The 22584-nt window shown below is 39.8% G+C and overlaps 1 protein-coding gene across 1 annotated transcript in view; it reads right to left on the bottom strand.

Annotated features, from left to right (window-relative positions):
• LRP2 (LDL receptor related protein 2) overlaps window positions 1-22584 on the bottom strand; it is a 199290-nt gene that overhangs the window by 18359 nt on the left and 158347 nt on the right. The window contains exons 55-67 of the mRNA XM_047872129.1: window positions 22030-22226; window positions 20630-20875; window positions 19880-20002; window positions 18764-18883; window positions 17396-17512; window positions 16576-16692; window positions 15565-15702; window positions 13494-13616; window positions 10127-10255; window positions 5721-5852; window positions 4523-4654; window positions 2686-2829; window positions 1413-1578 (exon numbers count right to left, since the gene is read on the bottom strand). Coding sequence (XP_047728085.1) covers window positions 1413-1578; window positions 2686-2829; window positions 4523-4654; window positions 5721-5852; window positions 10127-10255; window positions 13494-13616; window positions 15565-15702; window positions 16576-16692; window positions 17396-17512; window positions 18764-18883; window positions 19880-20002; window positions 20630-20875; window positions 22030-22226 — 1884 coding nt within the window. The remainder of the gene's footprint in view (window positions 1-1412; window positions 1579-2685; window positions 2830-4522; window positions 4655-5720; window positions 5853-10126; window positions 10256-13493; window positions 13617-15564; window positions 15703-16575; window positions 16693-17395; window positions 17513-18763; window positions 18884-19879; window positions 20003-20629; window positions 20876-22029; window positions 22227-22584) is intronic.

The raw sequence follows: 22584 nt of genomic DNA, 5'->3' as shown, positions 1-22584 counted from the left end.
AGGGGACTCCTTCTTGATCAGCCAGGATCAGTGATGATGGTGGACATCACATCTGACATTACTACGAGACATGTACTTTCCAGGTGGAAGTCACCAGGCATTGTTTAGCGGGCCCTTTAACTGAAACTGCCCTGTGAATCTGTTTCGATTCAACCAAGAGCCCCAGTGGAATTAATAGGAATCTGGCATCAGCTCCAATGAGCGGAAATAGCCTTTCCAAAATAATGAACTCAGCAAGGCCACCCTGCCCTATTTTCACTATTAGAGCTGCAGGTCTCAGTCTCTTACAAGCAGAAAGACTTCCGTCAGCTTCTTCACTCGCTCTTTCATTAAGGCTGAGAAAGAAGCAAAATTTCACACATGAAGACAGATTTGCTACTGCCTGTTTGGTTTTCAGAAGGAAGTGCTACGGTCTATATAGTTTCAAGTTACTGACTCTCTGAGGCCTTGTTTCCTGACAAAAAATGCTGAAATGACTCTCCTGATAGCCTGTGGGCACAGCAGGGACCTAATTAACTTCTTCAGAGATGTTCAAGTCTTCCAGGAGCATTAGACAGGTTTGTTAAAAGGTGAAAATTAATTTATGCTGCAAATGACTCTCATTCTCCCAGAGGTCGGCAACAAGCCCCTGAGACTCCCCTCTCAAACATTTTTTTCATTATTCATTCATTTCCAAGGCCATGGGGGAGGCTATGAATGCGTGACTTTCCCATAAATGCCACTCCAATGCAAGGCTCCTCCTCAAAAAAGGAGCTTATGAACTTTTCCACATCAGTTTGCATGTCATGAATCTGCCTGATGATAAACCTACTTAAGGCTCTTATTTCGAGATCATACAAAAGCTCTGGTTCTAGTCCCTGGGGCTCCAGGAGACCTAAAAGAGCAGAACAAAGCTGACACTGCTATTAACTCAACCCAAAGACTACACAAGAAAGTCAAATTTCCAATCTGTTCAGACAATACGGTCTGCTCAAAACACAAGATGTGGGTTGTTCCTCCTCAAAATAATTACCAGAGAAAAATGTCTCATCTCAACTGCATTGCTGGTAGAATTGTGAGACTGTTCCATTTCTTCATAAAATGAATAGTGCTGCCATACTGGAAGTTAATTTTGGAATCCAAAACTCTGTCGGCAAGAAAGCTCTCCTAGATATAATACAAAATCTTGACTTCGGTGCTTTCCCAAACTTTTTCATGGCATACATAGACTATAGGAAATGATACTGTCTATATGACACCTTGGGGTAAGCAGAGGTAGTTGCTGGGGCTAGAGCAAGCCCAGGCATCAGCCGGCTGCACCAGCGCTGAGTGCACCCATATCTGGGTCAGCTTAACTCACGTGGTGTGACAAGCAGGAGGGAGATCTAGCCAGGAAAACAGAATTGACAAGAGGGGAACGTGGCTAAATTTACCTTCCAACCCAGTCCACTGCTAATCCATCTGGCTGCATTATGTATTTCAGGTTCAGGTTAACCTTTGACACAAGATTATTAGTACCGGATTCAAAGTTGGGGATGTAGGCACGTTTAATAGCACCAAATTCAGAACCGTGGCCTAGCACAGTGTAATATATGACACCTGCAAGGCAAGACAAACAGGTGAGTTTCATGTTAAGAACATCAGGTAAGGGAGGAACTGGGGTCTAATCAGGTGGACTACTGTTCCTTCATTGACATCTCTACTTCCTTATTGTTCCTATAAGACTAGTAATTCAATTACATATATCTGATCAAACTCAACACATTATACTTGAGCTACTAGCTACAAATACTTCAACTGATAGCTTATTGATACTGACTTAGCTGTCTCTATTTCAAGGTAACTTATTAAAATACATTTCAGTCAAGAGCCTATTTTCTCTCAATAGGATCAAGTTCTAGTTTCAAAAAAAAAAAAATGTATAGATAAACCAGGGGCAGACTATTCAATAACTGGCAGTAAAGGAGCTATGTAGACGAGAAATCCTATTTAGCGTATAGACTACAGGATAGTGGATGGCAGGCATTTAAAAATCAAAGGAAGACTATGGCTTCCTAGGTATTTTCCATGCTTAAAAATTTTATTGTATTGTGTAAGTGTGAAAACACTACCATAAGAAATCTTACATTGCATTGTTATTGATAGTATGCAAAGCATTTTCACATGTTATCTCATTTGATCTTCAAAAGAACTCTCAGAGGTAGTCAGGCAGACAAGAATACTGTTCTTATTTTACAGGTAAGAAATGGAGAACCAGAGAATTGTTACAATTATTTAAGGTGGTTTAGTAAAACCATATATAAAACACTACGGGCTCATGAGTGAGTACTTATGGAACTGTGCCCAGGAAGAACTATAGAAGATGTCAGAGGAGGTAACATTTGATCTGAGTAGAAATGTTGAGTTTGAGTAGAAATTTTGAAAGGTACAGTGATGGGTAAGAACAGTCCCTGCCTGAGCAAAGACAAAGAGATATGAGGTGGTCCTGGAAGGATAATCCCCAGAGATGGGAGACGGTTTGGTTAGAAGTTGACAAAGTTTGGCTGGGACCCACCGTCATGCTAAGGTGTCCAGAACACGCTGGGCAGGAGGAGCCCCCTCTTCCACTCATGCAACAAAATTCACTCATTGAAAAATAAATTCCCCAAAGTTCAACACCTTATAATTCAATTAATATCAATGACAGATGCGAAAGTTCATACTCACTCAGACCTATGCCCTCAGGATCCCAGTCATAATCAATAGCCTGAATACGTTCCTCGCCTTCAAGATAATCTGAGAACTTCTCAGATGAGAGATTATACTTTCGAATTCGCACATTTTCAGGCAGTAGCAACAAAGGAGGATTACCTGTAAATAAGACAAGGGCCTCTTTATCTGTTTGAATTCTATCTGAATTCTTTTTTGTATAAAGTAGATATAAAATAGCAAGTATCCTCCCACCTTTAAAAAAAAATAAGTTTTTATAGAAATCTGACTATCTCTGCTAATCAGTAGAGCTAACTACCCAACTGGGTTGCCAGATCTGTGACAGTGGACATTCTTGCCTCCATTTTCAGGTGGAAAGCTAATATTTCTGCTAGGGATGTTATCAGTTCTTTATTCCTATCCCCGGTGGGTGATGGTTTAGAACAGGGCAAGCCTGAGACCCCTAGACTGTGTCCTCTTTTCCACTGATTTTTTTTTCTTTATTCACTGGCAATAAAACACAAGACTGTAGACAATATCACAGAAGAAATACAATATGTATAGCGTTACTAAAAGTTTACCAGGAAGTCCTCATTCCTTACTCTTTACTGACAGAATTTATGATTGTTTTAGCAGGTAATCAGCTCCACGATTCAATTTATCTTCCAGCTAATGACAAAAACAGCTCATCCTTGTTCTTACCCAAAGCAGCTATTTCAATGGTTACTCATCTCGAAGTGCACTGTTTGAATTTTAAAATTTAATTTACTTGCAATAATATCAATCAAATCTCATTTAAGTAACTTTTGAAAGTTCACTTTATATATTTCCTCTGTCTTGACATTGTGCTTTATGTGACTACGAGAATTTATTTCAGTCATCTCCTTAAACGACTTGAACATTTTTTTAATTTGCTGCCTAATTACCAGACCAACTGCTCAAATGCCTTTACTCTAGTTTTCACTCAATGTCAGGAAGGTTTGGGGGGGTAAAATATTTAAGTATGCTAATAAAATGTATGCTTTAAAAGCCCAATTTGTATAAAGAAATTGAACAGCCATTTTACTCTTAAATCTTAAAAATGTGATTTCCTTTTCAAGTTCTTTAAACTCCAGTACAAACTTCAAATTCAAATCTGTAAGACTTGTGAAGACCTATACCCTTCGACGGGGATATGCTGATTTTGGTCAGAACTCTGGAAATTTGGACTATATAATACTTCTGCCACACAGTCTTTCTCTTTTGTCATTTCTATCTAGTACTTATTACTGCTTTCTATCAGGCCTCTCAGATACTGGCATTAACCTAAAATGTAGAACAAATGGTTGAAATTATAAATGAGCCAGACTCTTTCTGTCTATGATCAGCAGTCCATGAACAGTAAAAAAAGAAATTACCAACAGAATGTCCTTGACTTGCCCCAACTGAATGAGACTATTTTTCATGAATTACAGGGTTCCCACACCTTAGTCTTAGAGTGGGAGCTGGAGGGTTTCATTAATTTCCTTCCGTTGACCACCACCCTATAAGTAAGCTTTTCTTGTGTAAATATTCTGGAAGGTGACATCTTGTCCACTTTTTGAAGTTTTTATCAAGGTGGACAAGATGCTAAGCCCAGAATAATAAATAATACCTGACTCACATTTTAATTCCTACGTATTTGTTGTGGGATTGCAGTTACTGTCTTAATCTGGCAGGAGAGGAGAGAGAAGAGAGTGGATGGGTGTTGGAAGAGAAGTAGCTGGTGAATTAAAAATAAGACTGAGAGCCTAAAGCTTATTTTCTGGTATATTGTACTCATCAGCATTTATTTCTCTAAAAGTCGATTGATTAATCCCAGCAGAACCCAGCATACCATCAGCTGCGCATCGTTTTCCATAGTGGTCACTCACAGACCTGAAGCCTTCGGCACAGGAGCACTCATAACTTCCTTTGGTATTTTGGCAGTGCTGGGGACAAACCCCAAATTGCTCACATTCGTTGATGTCTGTAGATACAATAAAAGCAAATATGCACCATCTGCTCCCAACCATTCCCTAGAGACCCTGCTTCTGTTTAAATCCATACTCATAAACAATGCGGACTGAGAAAGCTGCAGACAAAAATAAGCCATGACACCATCATTTGTGGAACACTTACTAAGAGTCAGATGTGGTTTCACATGCCTCTGCTGTTTTTCCCTCATTTAGTCCTCCAGAACGACTCTGCAATATGGACTATTCCTAAACCCAAAGTCCCAAAGCTAGGAAGCAATGAAGATGGGGTTCAACTGCAACAGTGCAGCTCTACAATAGCAGAATAAAATTTTCACTTTTGGAAAGCCGCTGTGTGTTGGCGTTGTTCAGTTCCAGTTCCCTTGCCCTCACTAGCTTCAGGAAAGGGACTCATTCATTTAATTTTTTTTTGAGTTCTTAAGCTTCAGCTTCCAAAAGAACTGTCCCAATCATCTGAGTATGATACATCATGAGTTAGAAACAGAAAATTCAAATAAGAAAAGACACTTAAAATCATACTCAGTCCTTACCAACTTGATAAGCTAGCTTCTAACCCCATACCTCAGAACTCACTTATGTTTGGCTTAAGAAAGTGTGTAACAAAAATATGTTGTTGGACTTTGATGAAGAAAATAAAATTTGTGTTGATTTAAAAACAAACTGGTCTCTCACACTGATACAATAAGCAGTCAGCATTACTGAAGTCTTACCGGTTCGGCAGACATCACTAAGGATGAGCTATCTGCCTAGCCATCTGCTAGGGATGGGCAACATAGCATGGAAAAAAAATAATCGGCATTCCCGAGTGTTGTTTCTTCATGTCCCAAGAAATTAGTGAGCAAAATCTTAACATCATCATTGGTTACATACATCATGAATGTACAGTTTATACTCTCAGAACTGATCGTCACCCTCTAACAGTAAAATTATTGGTGCACTTAAGTATTTTAATGAGCAAGAACCAAGAGTTTGGCCCCATTAAGGGAATTCAACAGGGGTTTTATAAAAGGGAATGAGTGGAAAACCTAAAAAGTAGGAATTGTAGGAAATATACTCTACCATCACAGGAGTTCCTGTCCAAAATACTGGCTTTGAACCCAGGTCTACAGGAGCAGATAAAGCCTCCTTCACTTAACTGCGTACAATTTTGTTCGCATAGATTCTCCGCACATGATCTTTCTTTTCCTGTATCTGGAAAAGCAATCTTAGTGTTACAAATGAAAGGTATAAACACTTACCTATAGCCTATTATAGGACATCTCAAGATAACCCCTTTCCATAAGTCTTTGTAAAGGATTGAGGCCCCCTGTATTCAAATATCTAGTAACACCCTGAATGCCACTTATACAAATGTATATAATGTTAGATTCTTGAGGCAATTTTTCCATTTTACTCATCACTGCCAGGCTTACCCTCAGGACATCCAATTCCAGAGTCCAGAACTATGAAGTCAGAGGCTCTTTACAACTGTAACCATCTGTTATGCTATTATATATATTTAGATATGTAATATCTGATATATTATATATATTAGAATTAAGATATATAAAATGATATATGTAATATATATCCTATTATATGTATAATAAAGGACATTGATACAGGTTAGAGCAACATAACAAATAGGAGGAAATTATAAAGTTATAAGAAGACCAACTGAGATATGTATACACATATATATCAAGTGTTGGCCAGTTATAAGTCATACCACTGCTATAAGAACCATAGAGTGGCCTGCATGAAAAGGAATTTTGCAACAACATATATGAACCCAGGACTTTAAAAATATTCAGACCCTATTATCCAGTTTTCCATGTTAATACATTTTCCTTCAAAAAGAAATAAAAATGTGCACTATGATTTATTTAAGGATTATAAATTATTGATAATAAAATTTTGAAAACTTGAACAATTATGGTACACTGCATTTTATCAAATCTGAGTAAGCCACCACTGGTGCACTACTTTATGTAATACTAAAAAACTCTGGGACTTACACTATGGCATGTTATCAACTGAAGAATGATCCTTGTTTCAGAGATGTTAAAATGTGAAAATAAACATGCATCTTAGAATCAATGAGTTATGATTATCTACATGATGGATTGTTAGGCAATCATTCAAATTCATGATTTCGAATGATACTTTGACATGGGAAATATCTATAACAAAAATGGAGGGAAAGATTGTAACACTACATAAAGACTATGTATCTTTATTTTTTTAATATTAATAATTTTTACACATACATGTGCAAAAAAAGACAACAGAAGTACACCAAACTTTAAGATTAGTTGTCTTTTAGTTATAGGATTCAAGTGATTTTTACTTTTGATTGTTAATATTTATTTTCTGGATTTTATAGCTTTCATAATACAAAAAAAAATTCAACAATAGTTCATTTTTATAGGGCTCATATGAATGACTCTTGTTATCCCTACTGTTCTGGGGTCCAGATTCTCCAGGGAAGACTTTTAATAACTCATACTCCATCCTCACAGTTCATTGTTCCTCATTGCCCTGAATTCTTGTCTCTGCCAATATCTGTCAAAGCCATCTGGCTTTCATTTTTGTATTCTTGTAACTTTGCATCTTTTATCATGAGTCTCCATCTAACCCTCAAACCCGGGTCTTACAGGGAAGCTGACAAAGATGAACATACCTAGTGAGAGACAATGGGGGGACCAGGGGTGGGAAGGGCGGTGGTTATCTCCATAAAGGATTCAATCTTTGTCTCCCTCTCAAATGAAATTCTCTTGGTCACAGGCTTCTGAATATTTTAGCCAAAGAGACTGTGGTATCTCCTGGCTCAGCCCTTTTAAAGCAAAATAGATTTGTATCTATCTGCCTCTTACAGCAGGTAATGAGGGTTCCTTAGGGTACAATGACTATTTAAGCATATGAGGTTTGAAACGACTAAAAACATTGAGTTCAAAAAAGAAAAATAATCACAAAATAAAGTACCATGGTATTTAATGGAATGTTGCCATGGGAGTTCATACTTCAAAGCTATATACATGAACGCCTTATAATAAAGGTCTTGTCTAGCTCTCAGGAACTACACATTGCTAAATAAGTCTATTCAGATTTTTTATTTTTTCTAGAGTCATGTCATTGTTTTGTCTTTCTAAGAATTTGGCCATTTCACCTAAGTAGTCTAATTTGCTGACATCAAGTTCCTCATAGTATTCCCTTTTAAATTTCTTTTAAATTTCTATAAGGTTGGTAGTGATGTCACCACTACAATGTTAATAAGTGTGACCTGTTTTTATTAATTTGGACAGCCCTAAGCTACTCACATAACCTCTCTGGGTCTCATGTGTATAATTAGACTCTGTAATCTTCTGTGACTAAACGTCCCATGAAGTAAACATTTCTAGACCAATTGCTCCCTTGAGTGAGTTATACTCTTATGAAGCAATAGTCCTTCAAACAAGAGCAGAAACCATATAACATTATAAGATTCTTCCTCAAATATGAGGAACTTATAACTTCTTTCATCTGGAAACAATCACCATCTTAATCCACAAACAACAGATCTATCCAAAACCAAACATGACACTGTATTTATAATATAGGCACTCTATTTTCTATTTTATGAAGGAATAAGAACCAGTAAGCAGAGAAATAGCAAGTCAATCTACCTTTATGGGGCTAATTATTTTCTTTATACTTCAATGATGCTAGAAAAATACTAATGTCTTTCTCTCTTGATTTTAAAATATTTTTTAAAAAGCAAACATATGCCCTGAACACCTCAGGGATCCTGTTTAAAATTAAAAGGATTGCTTCTTGGCCTTTTGGCTAAGATCAAGTGTAAAATTAAAAAGAGAAGGAGAAAGAAGGGGAGAAAGGGAAAAGAAAAGAAAGGCGAGTAGATTAGTAGCACCTGAGAACTGATATTTTAAATAAGAATTCTGTCTTAAATTATTGACCCACAGAAGACTGAATTCGTTATCACATATCCACTTAATACCTAAAAAAAAAAAAATATGCTGCTTCCAAACCTAAATTAATGTTTATGCTACTTACTCCCTTTCAATAAAGGCTGCTTTTAATCAAATGTCTTTTGAATTAAAAGTACTGTGGTCTATTGTAAGCCTTTTACATGGCAACTAAAAGAGGAACTAATGTTTGACCCATGCCCAACTTGGAAATTCTCCAAACTCCTGGGACAGTTCACATGTCAGTCGTGGCACCAAATCTAGACTCAAATCTAACACCTAGTTTTGCAAATCCTGTCATGTTCATACTTTTTAAAATATTTCATCAAGTCACATTGTTATGTCAAAAACTCCAAGCCCCACTGGGAAGTGGGTAAAATAAAAGGCAAATCAACTCATTATGACCAGTTATTTACCCTCCTTTGTAACTCACACAGGAGAAAATTTGCCAGGAAATCCTTGGGATGCCTCAGGAAAGAACATTTAAAGCCCAAGAAGTTGAAATCTTGTGGAACTAACTAGGATGATTAAGTCATGGGCTCCTAGAGTTTGAAGAACTTTCTTTCCTATGAAGAAACTGAGGCCTGGAGAGGTCGGTTGATGATCAAAGGGGCATAGCTAGTGGCAGAGCAAACTAGAGGTCTTGTTGGGACTCACAGGACTATTCGAATCCTGCCTCTGCCACTCTGCATGACCTCAAGCAACGTCCTAAAGCTCTCTGAGATTATATAGACAGACATAGTAATAGCAACCCAATGGGGTTGACTTGAGTGACAAATTAGATAATGTATGTGCAAGAATTTCATAAGAGCTCTAAAGGACTAAAAAAGTGTAAATTATTAACATGTCATCCCAACATTTCCATCACAATATTGAACTAGAACCACCCGTTGGTTGTGTTCATCATTCTTTTCCTACACAAATCCTCCCTCAACTTTAACAATAAAAATAAATGTTCCTTCCAAGGCTCCCTGTGACATCCCCATCTTTATCAACTCCCCTTAGAAGATTTTCCCCTAAGTGCCAAAGGATACTGCATCTAGCTTATGGTCAAAAAGTATGCAGACTCATAAACGAAAAACAGCTTTCAGGTGCTGAGAGGCACCTAGTTAACGGGAGAAGGATGTGCTCTGCAGTTAGGTAGATCAGAATTGAAATTCCTGCTCAACCTCTTAACGGTAAGAAGGCATGGCCAGTTTTTTTAAACCTGTAACCCAGTTTCCTCATTAAAAATAAAAAAAAAATTGAGGGAGAGAATAATATCTAGCTCATAGGATTGTTACAAGGGTGAAATAAGATAATCCATGTACTGTTTAGCACAATGTCTGGTACAGAGTAAATGTCTGGTACCAACGTCTGGTAGAGCGAATGCTCAGTAACAGGTAGCTACGACTGCAGTTCAGAGCACAAAGTAAATTTAAAAGAACTATGTGGTTATCATCTACTTTATGTTCTTGCATGCTTTCATTAGGTAAACCTGGGTTACTCCAATGAACTCTAGAAATATATATATTTACTTACTGCAACCTGTTTCATCAAAATGGTCACCACAGTCATCGACATCATCGCATACAAGATGCTGTGAAATGCAATGTCCGTTGCTGCACTTAAATTCATCTTCTCTACAAGGTCTAGAGGTCGAAGCTACACCTGTAATTTAAGAACAGAAGTTAAAGTCAAAGTCAAAACTTTCTCTTCTGTGGAACAAGATGCTTCCCTCTGTGGCAAAGATGGTTATTGCTCACAAATAAGCCTGTGCTTCCCCTATATTTCCCAGTCCCCCCTGCAGTTATGTTGGGACCATGTGGCTCGTTCTGGTCAATGGGCTATGAGTAGGAAGCGAGATATGTCACTGCTAGACTGAAACAAACAAAGCCCATGTGCCTCTCTGCTTTGACAACCTGGGAAGCCATGTGTTTCAGGTGGCCTAGTTACAAGATGGAGGAGGGTTGGGCAACCTACACAGGCCTTTACCTGGGTGAGAAGTAAGTCTTCATTAGGTTCACTGCTGAGAGTTTGAAATTTGTTGGGTGCAGCAGCTAGTATTAATTACCTTGAATCGTATATATATAAAGCGCTTCCATTATAAACACCTAAATTATTTGGCACTGGCTTCATAGTCAGGAGGCAAGAAATGAGGAAAGTGATATTGGAGGCAGGAAAGATGGAGACCCATATTATGCAATGGCAAAACATCTGGTAAAAGTGTGACTTGGGAAAAATCAGAAGGCAGACCAACTGCTCGATGAGCATGTCAATCTATGGAAAGAGGTTAGAAAACAGAATGTTAGTAGTGTGCATTCCTTGTCATTACCAGTTGGGCCAGATAGTATTAAGACAGAGAAAAGCTCAGGGAAGAACCAGATGATTTATAAGCAGAAATGAAATAAAATAAAGTCTAGAAACTTGATGCATGGGAAGAACTGACTGCATTTAGATCCCAAACAGTGAGATTCTGCTGTTTAGAAGTCACTGAGACAGAAAGACCCAGGAAAACCTGACTTGGATGAAATGACAGCCCATCTGTTTTTCTGGATGGCCTGAAGATAACTGATGATCATTTGAGACAAAGGTACATGGGGAAAACAAAGCAAAAAAAGAAAGCAGATTCAAAAACTATGTCTCAAAAGTGAGGTTCTTCACTTTTAGAAGTGACTGGAATCAAACAGGTGAAAAGCCTGTCAATTTCCAGGATATATGACCAAGCAAGCCAAAATACTCTTGACGGGGACTCTAAAACCCGTGGGCCCCCAAACCTACAAGCAGGGAGTGGCTGAAAGCTGTGAAGCTCCTAAAAAGGGCTTATTCTCTTGTTCCCTCTTCAACGAAGAGGGGAAAAGACAAGGAAATACTCCCAAAGGGTGGAGACAATGAGGGACAATAGACCCAGTGCTCCTCTCAGAGCAGAGCCTTGGCCTCGTCAGTGAATCTCCTCCACTCCCCACTGTAGTGGCCTTCACAAAGTCTACATAGGGTAACCATATAGTTGAGAGTAAAAGGGCACTGTTAATAACTCCACCAGAGCAACAGACATAAATCAGGACTGCCCTGCACCAACACGTGTCACCTAGTGTCACCTGGTGTTTCAGAATTGCTATAGAGTGGTGAAGGCAGTAGATCTCTAATTCTTTCTTGCCCAGTGGGAATCTTTATTTCTATTATGCTTCCCCCTGATCCACCACTATCTGTTGGGGGCAAGGGGGACACAAATAAAACTTATTTATGGACCAAGGGGAACCGAATCTGGAATTGACAGCAGGGCTACAGCCTACCCATCCAGGGCTCCTAGATTTCAGTTACTGAATGGGACTATGAGTCACATCCCTTGGAGTGAGGGTGAGGGAGTTCTATGCATGGGAAGAAATGTGTAAACGGATTGTTACTGACATAAGGGTAAACTGTGGTGGAAATCATTGGTATTCATTAAATATCCATGCACTTCCCTGGGTTTCCCAGTCCCCCTTGCAGTCATATTGGGTCCATGTGACCAGTTCCACCAAATGACCGCAAGCACAAGCAAAATCTATCACTTCCAGACCCAGAAGATTAAGAACCTGTGTACCTCTTCCATTTCTCTCTTCTCCTGCCTCAGCAACCTCGAAGACTATGTGTTCCAGGTGGCATAATTACAGGACTGAGAACTGCCTGACCTTCATTGAACTTTAAATCAACCTCTGCAATCTTCAGCCATTGAAATTTGCAGTTTATCTGTTGTGATGGCAAGCCATGATTCCTTTAACTAACAATTTACTCCTTGGGAAGAGTAAGTTTACGGACCCTTTTATCCACTTTCAGATTTGCCTATGTGCTATAATTGTCTTGATCCATTGAAAAAAATGGCATTAACAGTAAGGGAAATGGAAAGGGGAGAGGGGTAGGGGGAAACTTGCCCCAAAATTTTTAAATGTTTGATTTCTGGGTTTTCATCCTTTTGTTCTCTACCTCAAATAAACATAGCAACAATGTTATAACCATAGGTTCGCCTCTGCCAAAAGGCAAAAAAAAAAAACCATAAAATGAGTACAATTGGAGCACTGCAATAGTGTCAGTGTCCTCCCCAACGTCCCCTCCAGGATGACAGCTGGCAGGGAGAATTCCAAGGCCACATCAATACAAGGGATGGAAAACAGAAAAATTAGCCATTTATGTCAATTTTCCCAAATAGTATCCTTTAAGGAAAAAATATAATTGGAGTCTGGGGAAATCATTTTCCTCGCTGACTTTTTCCTAAGTAAATTATCCAAAAAATTAATCAACTCTCCCGTCCAATGAATAGATTTTAAAACATTCTCAAAATGGGGAAGCAGAGATTTTTTTCAATATCTAAAGCATTAAATGCAGCCAGTTTGAAACTTCGATCTTAAAATAATCCCTTATTTTTCTCTTCTGAGAAATGAATTTTCATTTTAAAGATGCACGTAAGACAAGATCTGTTAACACCGGAGCTGCCTTATTTAACATGATCTTTTCAGTTGGACATTGAGAAGTTCACATGCCTAGACTAGCAAGAAGTAACTCTAGGCTAAAAAAGTAGCCGAACTTCATTTCTTTAAAACAAATAAACCATTAATTTGTGAAGTGCCAACCAGCAATTAGGGTTTGTTCTCATTTTAAGAGAAAAAAAAAGGCGGGGGGGAAGCTTATTGAATATTTAAATGAAGACTGAATAATTAAGGGACTTGCTCAAATCAGACAGGAAAAAGCGGGCAGGGATGCATCTGAGTAACACGCAGGTTTATAGTCTGTAAACAGCTGTCAACAGAGATCCACTGTCATAGGTCCAACTTGAGCCTCTACAGAATGAACTGAAATCCAAGAGGTACATTTTGCAAACTGCAGATAATTTGGGGCCCTTCGTCTTTCCTTCTTCTTTTTCACTTTTGCTTACACTGCTCCTCTTTCTCATCACTCCCATCTCCACAATCATCCACATGGTTGCACAGCTCGTGCTTATAAATGCAGCGATTGTTGTCACATCGGAACCGGTATGGTGAATCACAGGAAACATCCACTGAGAAAGGAAAGATGGCAAAACAAAAGTACACGTTAAGAGTAGAATGGGTCAGTATCTAAAATGCTTCCCGGCCAGCAACAGTCTGGCTTCATTCATCCATTCATCTGTTCATCCAATTAACCAACTGACAAATACATCTTGACTATCTAATACACGCATTGTATCTAGGAAACAGATACAATGCCAAACAAGAAAGACACAGTCCTGGGGTGCCTGGGTGGCTCAGTCGGTTAAGTGTCTCTGACTCTGATTTCAGCTCAGGTCATGATCTGGTAGTTTTTGAGTTTGAGCCCCTCATCGGGCTCTGCACTGGCAGTGTGAAACCTGCTTGGCATTCTCTCTTCCTCCTCTCTCTCTGCCCCTCCCTCAGTTGCTCATTCTCTCTCTCTCTCAGATGAATAAATAAAATTTTAAAAAGAAAGAAAGCCACAATGCTTGTCCTTGTGAGCCACAAACTAGACGTGCTATGATAGCATCTACTGGCGAGACCTGATCCAGTTCCGGGGGAGGAGGGATAAGAAGAGGCTTCACTTGGGAAGGCTCTGAGTCGGGAAAGAGCATGGCAGGTGTTTGGGCCTGAATCAAAATCTCTGTAGCTGGAGCATGGAATGAGGGGAACAATGACAGCCATGAAGCTGGAGAGGCTGGCAGGACCCTACACAAGCTCTTACCCTAATAGCAAGGAGGCCACTGTTTGTCCCTCTGACTGCAGTTGTCATTGACTCTCTAGAGCATGAAGTTTCCCACCATGACAGACTTTCCTTCCTGAATTCCCTCACCTCTCTTACATTAAAGTTGCTATTTCACAATTGAACCCTGTCTTATTTTGTTGAATTAGACTTCTTGCTGATGCTTGTGCACCTGTGAGGAACCCAAAGGTAGAACCCAGGTTCCTTACTTGTTTGGTATAGGGGCATGGTCCTTCATGCATGTACCTGGAATTGGGTAAACTCAACACACATATGTGTTCTTCTTCTACATGGAAGGCTTTGGCTGTTTTATTTTCCTTCTGCTTTTGCACACACAGGAGCAAAAGGAGAAACTTGTAATAAGGTTGGTTGGTGGGGGGCGGGTGGGGGAGTCAGATCCAAGAGCTGATTCTTGGAAGTGTTGTTAATATTTATTTTTTCAAGCTCATTTATTTTTGAGAAGGAGAGAGAGAGAGAGAGAGAGAGAGAGAGAGAGAGAGAGAGAGAGAGAAAGAGAGCAGTGCAAGCAGGGGAGGGGAAGAGAGGGAATCCCAATCAGGCTCTGCAATGCCAGCACAGAGCCTGATGCGGGGGGTGGGGGGGGGTGTTGATCCCACAAACCATGAGATCATGATCTGAGCCAAAATCAACAGTCAGATAGTCAACTGACTGAGCCACCCAGGGGCACTGGAATTATTGTTAATAGAACTGTTGCAGAAATACTTTGCTGTGAATGACAGGTGCAACACTATAAAACAGTGTTGGTTACTTTTTCATGTGGCTATGTCTCTGCCTCTCCAAGGTTTAATTTTACTAGCTGTGGGCACTTGATCTTACAGAGGGAGCAACTTCCTAAGGACTTCTTCGAAAGTTACACATACTTAAGATATTTTTCAAGATCCATTAAGTTAAAGCAAAACAAAATATGCTCAGTTCCTAACAAGAAAAGAGGTAGCAAGAAAAATGTTGAGATGCCACTGTGAAAATATAATGCATCCTAATCAAATTTCTCTGAAGGGAAGGAAATATTCTGACATGGCATTTTTGTCAAATCCTTGGGCTAAAAATGAATAGTGATGAATGTTTCAAACACAGATCTAAGGCAAAAGACCAAGTACAATCACAGTGATGCCACTCATGCATCTAGTATTCAAAAATTGTCCAACTGCTCTCTGGTATCACATGCTCCACACAAGAAACTCTGAGATTTTGCCATATAACACCACTCCCATACCCGCCCTTTCTCTGCCTCTTACAGCACAGGTGAAGTTCTTCATCAGAACCATCGCCACAGTCATTATCACCATCACATTTCCAAGATGACCTGATACAAACATGATTTTTACATTCGAACATAGTAGCCGAGCAATATGCACCATTGGGGAAGCGAGTGGCTGTGGGTGGGGAGGAGACAAATACAAATTATTAGAAAAAGTACTAGTTTTGAAAAGTTAGCTTCTATTTCTCCTTTAGCCCTTTCCATTATAGCCTGCTCTTCCTTATTCATCAAGATGTTCTGTTGCCTGTCTGAAACCATGAGAGAATAATGAGGGAATACTTCTTAAGGACAGTTGTCCAATCCCAGTTTTCAAAGGTGTGAGTCATTCTGTGGATAGCACTGGACTTCTTCTTTAGAGGCAAAAGCCACTCTGCAGCTGTGTCAGTACTGGCTTTACCCATCATCCATTTATACAGTTTATTTGAAACCAGGTTTCAAGATGTGGCAACCACATCAATAATATCCATCACAGACAATCAACAACACTTAATATTCATTCAGTGATTCATAAAAACTAAAATGTGAAGAATAACATTGGCTTTCATTTTAAAGAACTTTTTTATGCCATCATGCACTTTAGAAAAATGTTAGTGCTATAAATTCAGAATGTTCTACTACCCAATCCAAGTTCTTTATATCCATCTATTCAAATATTCTTGTTTACCTGTGTTTTTTTCTAATTAATGATTTGTATCATAGTTAATAATGTGTAACTATTTTTCTTAGCACAGATATTTACTATATTTTCTATTTAAAATATTGTTAATGAAATGCACTTGAATGACTATTATGAACTACTTGGATACAGTGACTCAAATCCCAAGTGAACTGATAATTATCAATGAATGCATTGATAGATAATCAATGAATGCATAGAAAATCCCTATGGCTTTCTCATCTAAGAAGTGGTGGCCTGTGGAGAGGTAGGTTCTACTAGGCCATATGTGTTCATTTCAGATAAACAGCACCACAGGTGCCTAGAACTTACGACAGGTGGCTTCATCAGAGGCATCCAGACAATCAGCGGTTCCGTCACATTTTGATTGTTCAGGCACACAGTGTCCACTCTGACACTGAAAATATCCAGGTTGGCAGGTCTTCAACTCTGAAGAGAAAAGACTGTCATTCCAGAAGGCCTTGTCATTCTCAGTCAGGTCCATGGAATATAGTAAGTACTTCATCACATTACTATCCAAACTTTGTGATTGGCTTACAGCAAATGCACAACTTGTGGTTAGCAAATGAATAAACTCTCAAAAAATACACTTTCCCCACTCAACAACCTATCTCTCCTCTATTAAATAATCTCCAGCTTTCTCTCACAAATCTGAATCCCCAGACCCAACCCTTAATGAGTAAAGAGCTATAAAAAAATCACTTGGGGTTTATGATTCCTATTCTAATCTTCTGGCCTCTATACCAGGGAACTATAGTAATATATCCCTGAGGGCCACTTTCTGGGGAGCAGTAGGAAAAAATGAATGTATTTTTTGTCATTTATAAGGACAATGCAGACTGAAGTCTGCTCCTAGGAAATGTTTAAGTTAAAATGAGATTTTTAAAAATCTCTTGCCATTTCCCCCTTGTATTAATCAAGACTGCTGTAAGTTAAGAATAAAAGCATAGAAAATACAGAACAGAAGGTACTGTGTTATGCTAAGGTTTATATATAACACAAATTACAAAAAAAAAATTGTTTTACCCTGAAAAAACATATAAAGTCGCATTTGAAGTCCCTACTTCTGTCAACAATGCTGACCCTACTACCACAACCCCTGGTAAGCCTCTCAAAGCACTCTGACAGTTACCACAGTCTCGTTCATCTGAGTTGTCTCCACAGTCGTTGGTATGGTCACAGACCCAACGAGAGGGGATGCAGCTTTGATCATAACAACGAAATTCACTTTCTGAGCACTCCCGGGGGACTGAAAAGGAAAGCCACACAGCCATCAGTGAGGACCAGGAATCACACACAGAAGACAGACTTGTGAGTTGGCCTGAATACCCTCAGTGTGCGAGGCATTCCTGTGTCCCAAGTCCTAGCAATTTGCTTGGGCTGACCGACTGTCTGCCCTCCAAAATAAGACCTTCTAACTCAATTTTAAGAATATAAAGAATGACCTTTATTAAGAGGTTTGTCCAAATATGATTTAATCTCAAGATAATTGTTGATTTCATGATAGTCTAGATAACCTCCAATAGAATTAAACATGAACTTTCTCAGATTTAAAATTCCAGTGGATCACACTTTCATGTAAGAAGTTTTTAGCCAATTGATATTTGCAGGTGCAATCAGCATTCTGATTCTCTCAATTGCCTATGGCAAATGGTGATCACTTCTTATTTCCAAAAGGTGACCAAAATTACAATATTTTGTACCATATTACAATTCACCTGGCTGGCTCAGTCAGCGGAGCATATGGCTCTTGATCTCAGGGTTGTGAGTTCACGCCCCAAACTGAGTGTGAGGCTAACTTAAAAAAAAAAAGAATGCATTCCGTATTAGTCGATCTGAAATTGACATGTATGTCATGAATCACTAATAATACGTTCAGGGCAGGGTCTCAAAGTTGTTTTCAGAATGCATCCAGTTATTCAAGACTGACTATCTAGTTTGATATGATCCAGACCTTTGGATTCCTTTTCTTGACCTCCCTATCCAATTCTTTGTGGTTAGCACCTTCATTGGGAGAGAGGAACTAAAACCTGACCAGTCATTTAACCATTAGCCTTCAAGATCTCTTTCCTCTGCTATTAAGGCCATTTTGGGGCAAGTGCTTAAGAAGCAAAGTCTTTGGGTTAGCACCTTTCCTTCCTTAACTTCTCTTCGTTCTGATTTTTTTCTTTCTATTCTATTTATCTTGTTATATTTGTCCTTGATTTATTATAAGTCACCTCAAGTTCTTTGTAGAAAAAGTTAGATATAAATAAATTTAACAAGCAAAAAACATACTTGGGTAAACATCCTTCTCCCCCAAATTTCATTATAAGTATCTTAAAAGGAGATGTTTATGTCTTTATCCAAAGAAAAAGTAGAAATGTAGCAGTCAGCAGAAAGCAAGAGGTCAGGTCATTGTCATCCTACCCATCGAGGAAGAATGGCATAGACAACTGAGTTATGGACAAAAAGAACAAGCATCACAGCTTTAGTGGCACACAAAACCCTGAACACTCACCGCAGTTTTCCTCATCTGAGTTATCTCCACAGTCATTGTGCCCGTCACATTTCCAGCGAAGAGGGATGCAGTGGTGGTTATTACAGCGGAATTCTCCCAAAGGTTTGCACGTCCTCTCCTCTACAAAGCACAGTCATTGCCAAGATTTCAGAAGCCAAAGGTCAAGAAATGCCAAGGTAGTGCTGGCTTTCTTGCGAGACAATCTGAGAATTATGCTACCATAGACTCAAAGCTCCCAGAGAGGAACGCCAGCAACATACACTATCAATATCCCTCTTTTGGCTAACCTGAACCTATCCTACTTAAACTTGAAACTGCTACAAATTAAATTCATTCTCTTTCATAGAAACTGCTCAAAAAATGAACTGGTATCTGGCTTGTAAATTTGCAACAAAGGCCTGGAAAGGAAGATTAAGTGATGCCACGAGCTAATAGAACATTTCCATCTCATTGCCTTTAGTGGATTAAATTCAGTGTTATTAAATTTAGTGTTAAAATAACCTGTTATCTTCCTTACTCTCTTCCAACTAAGCCTGGCATATACACTCACAGACATTCAGGTTTCAAGTAAAAGTATATGGCTAACCTGGACAGATTCTATTAATTCATTGGGCCTTTTGCCCGTAAGTTCTGTCAATGTTGCAATGTGACTTCAGCTTTCTAATAGATGGTATGGACAGAGAGACATTCAGAATATGAAAATCTTCAGACAAGAAATACTCTGATGATGAATTATTTTTTTAGAGACAGATACCACATCTTTTCTGTACCATCCTTCCATCAATTTTAATCAATCTATATAATTAGACAATTTAAACTTGTCAAGTGTGAATAAGGATGCCACATTTAGGAGAAATTATATAAGTTCCTGATATCTTAACATCTTGCCCAATTACAACATCCTTTGGGATGGGATTTCATTTAAGATGATATAAATTAAACTCCCCCCATTATCTGATAAAATGCTACAAAAATGTACCATGTTATCAGAAGGTGCTGTTCCAGAGCTAAACAGACGAACAATAATGACACGGGAAATGCACTCTCATCTCCTAGATGGCACCTGACACTTAGGTTTTCTTGCTTTCCCCCCACAACCCCTGCAGCCCCTCCTACCACAGCCTTGCTCATCACTGTTGTCCCTGCAGTCATCAAAACCATTGCACACAGCCCACTGTGGGACACAGCGGTAGTTCGTCCTACAGCTGAATTCTGTATGGTTGTCACAGCGATGGCTCACTGAAAAGAGAGGAAATAGCAAAGTCAGAACTGAAGTCTCAGTCCTGCATGAAAACAGCACCAAAAGATACCTTCCCATTGTCATATTAAGGAGTAACAATTATCATGTTACCAACTGGATTAATTCTGGCAACATGTGTCTGTTTTAGGTGTGATCTATTTACCAAGAACAGAAAGTGTCTTAAGTTTCCTCACTATCCCAGTATCACTCATTTGTGTTACAGGATAACTATGGGGGCTGGGGTGGGGGAGAACCAGGCTTGAAGCAAAAAGAAACCTGGGTGTCAGGTCTGCCACGAAATACAAATGTGATCATCCACTTAATGTGAACCTCAGTTTCCTCATCTGTAAAATGGGAATTGGTAATACATTCCCTACCTCACAGGGTTGCCCTAAGGCTCAAATGAGAAAGCGCTAAACATACAAAATATTCTGGGTAGTAAGATATTCGGGGTCTCAAGAGGAGGAATCAGACACTTTCAAAACTGGGTCTGGTCCCACCTGCAAGACATACTTGGCCTTGCAGTGCCAGAGTTAGCAGGGAGAGCCAACGGGAAGTGTGCCATGGGGCCAAAGCAGGGGCCCCTTGGTTTCCTGATGCGGGTCATGCATGTCCCTCCCACTTACTGCATTCTGACACCGGCTCATCCGAGTAGTCTCCACAGTCATTGTCCACATCACACTTCCAGCCTTGAGGGATGCAGTGGTTATTGGCACACTTAAAATAGCCTGGCTGGCATATCCTGCTGGCACAGTTGTAAACATCTTCATCTGAGTTATCCCCGCAGTCGTTCTCCGAGTCACACCGCCAGGCTTCTGGGATGCAACGTTTGTTGGCACACTGCCATTCGTTGGACTCGCAGCGGTGATGCTCTGCAAGCAGGGGCATTGCGTTGCAAGGTGTTAGGAAAAGAAGCTCCTAATTTACGCTGATGGATCTTAGAGAGCCTGATCACAATTTCTTTTCAGAGGACTCATGTCCTAATGCGCTTATTGTCAACCAGCACAATTACATAGTCAGTTACTCTTTTGACTATGACCATCTCCCAAATTCATAAATATCCTTCTCTTGCATGCAGAATTAGGGGTTCAAGACTACTCTCTGATGGCATACTAAATTCACCCTCTCCTCTCCCTGTTCTCCTAATGGACAACGTGTTTCAAACTTCACGTTTGTTGTTATTAATGTGTTGTTTTTCGTTTGGAGGGTTTCCTTCTTGGCTTTTAAAAATGAAAACACAGGGGCGCCTGGGTGGCGCAGTCGGTTAAGCGTCCGGCTTCAGCCAGGTCACGATCTTGCGGTCGGCGAGTTCGAGCCCCGCGTCGGGCTCTGGGCTGATGGCTCAGAGCCTGGAGCCTGTTTCCGATTCTGTGTCTCCCTCTCTCTCTGCCCCTCCCCCATTCATGCTCTGTCTCTCTCTGTCCCAAAAATAAATAAACGTTGAAAAAAAAATTTTTTTTAAATGAAAACACAAATAAATATTACACACGAGAGTCCTTGTTTAAAATGAGAGTGGGAAACCCTCATTTCGCCCTCAATGTTAGCACCCCAGGAGGATTCTATGCAGAGCACATGGTAAAGAATCACGGAATGCAGATGACATACGACCCACCTCAACTGTTTGCCCTATAAAGACCTTACTTTATAAAAATATAGTATGGACGCGACATTTCTTCTAGGACTGTGGACAAGTTTTTGGGTTACGGCATGCAGAAAATCCCCACAGAATCGCAATCGCACACAATCTGCTATAGAAATGGGCAAAGAGGGGCGCCTGGGTGGCTTGGTCGGTTAAGCGTCCGACTTCGGCTCAGGTCATGATCTCACGGTCCGTGAGTTCGAGCCCCGCGTCGGGCTCTGTGCTGACAGCTCAGAGCCTGGAGCCTCTTTCAGATTCTGTGTCTCCCTCTCTCTCTGCCCCTCCCCTGTTCATGCTCTGTCTCTCTGTCTCAAAAATAAATAAACGTTAAAAAATTTAAAAAAAAAAAAGAAATGGGCAAAGAAGGCATAAAGCAATTCAACACACCACAAAGAATCTGGTCTTCATCAGAGCCATCAGGGCAATCTTGGTGAGCGTTGCACAGGAAGTGCGAGCTGGTACAGTTGCCATCCTTGCACTGGAACTGGCCTAATGGGCAGTAGCGCTGTGGGCAAAGGACTGGTTCATCAGAGCCATCCGAGCAGTCTCTCTGTCCATCACATTTCCACCAGATAGGAATACACCTGACAGACAAAACGCAGCACTTCTCTTAGCAAAACACTTGGTAGGAGAGGCTATCCAGAGAGAAGATGTCAAACCTGAATCCCAGGTGATAATACGCAGGAGTATTTACTGTGGTGTATTTTCAGAGAAAATATAACTAACTAGATAAGATGGAACAGGTTGGTTAAGACTCAAACGCATGCTGGAAAAAATGCTTTGACCTAACGATTAAATTCCTGCCACAGAAGACAGTGGAGTGTGTGTTTGGGGTTGTGATTCTGGTAGCAGGAATTGGTTGGCAGTATCTGCTGGGGTGACATAAAAGGCATACAGGTATTGGTTGGAAAGGTAGAGGGCACTTACATTTATTGACAGCCT

This window comes from Prionailurus viverrinus, chromosome C1, assembly GCF_022837055.1.
Source record: "Prionailurus viverrinus isolate Anna chromosome C1, UM_Priviv_1.0, whole genome shotgun sequence".
Classification (NCBI taxonomy): Eukaryota; Metazoa; Chordata; class Mammalia; order Carnivora; family Felidae; genus Prionailurus; species Prionailurus viverrinus.
Note: the sequence above shows the minus strand (reverse complement) of the source record. Positions and strands in the feature narration are given on the sequence as shown.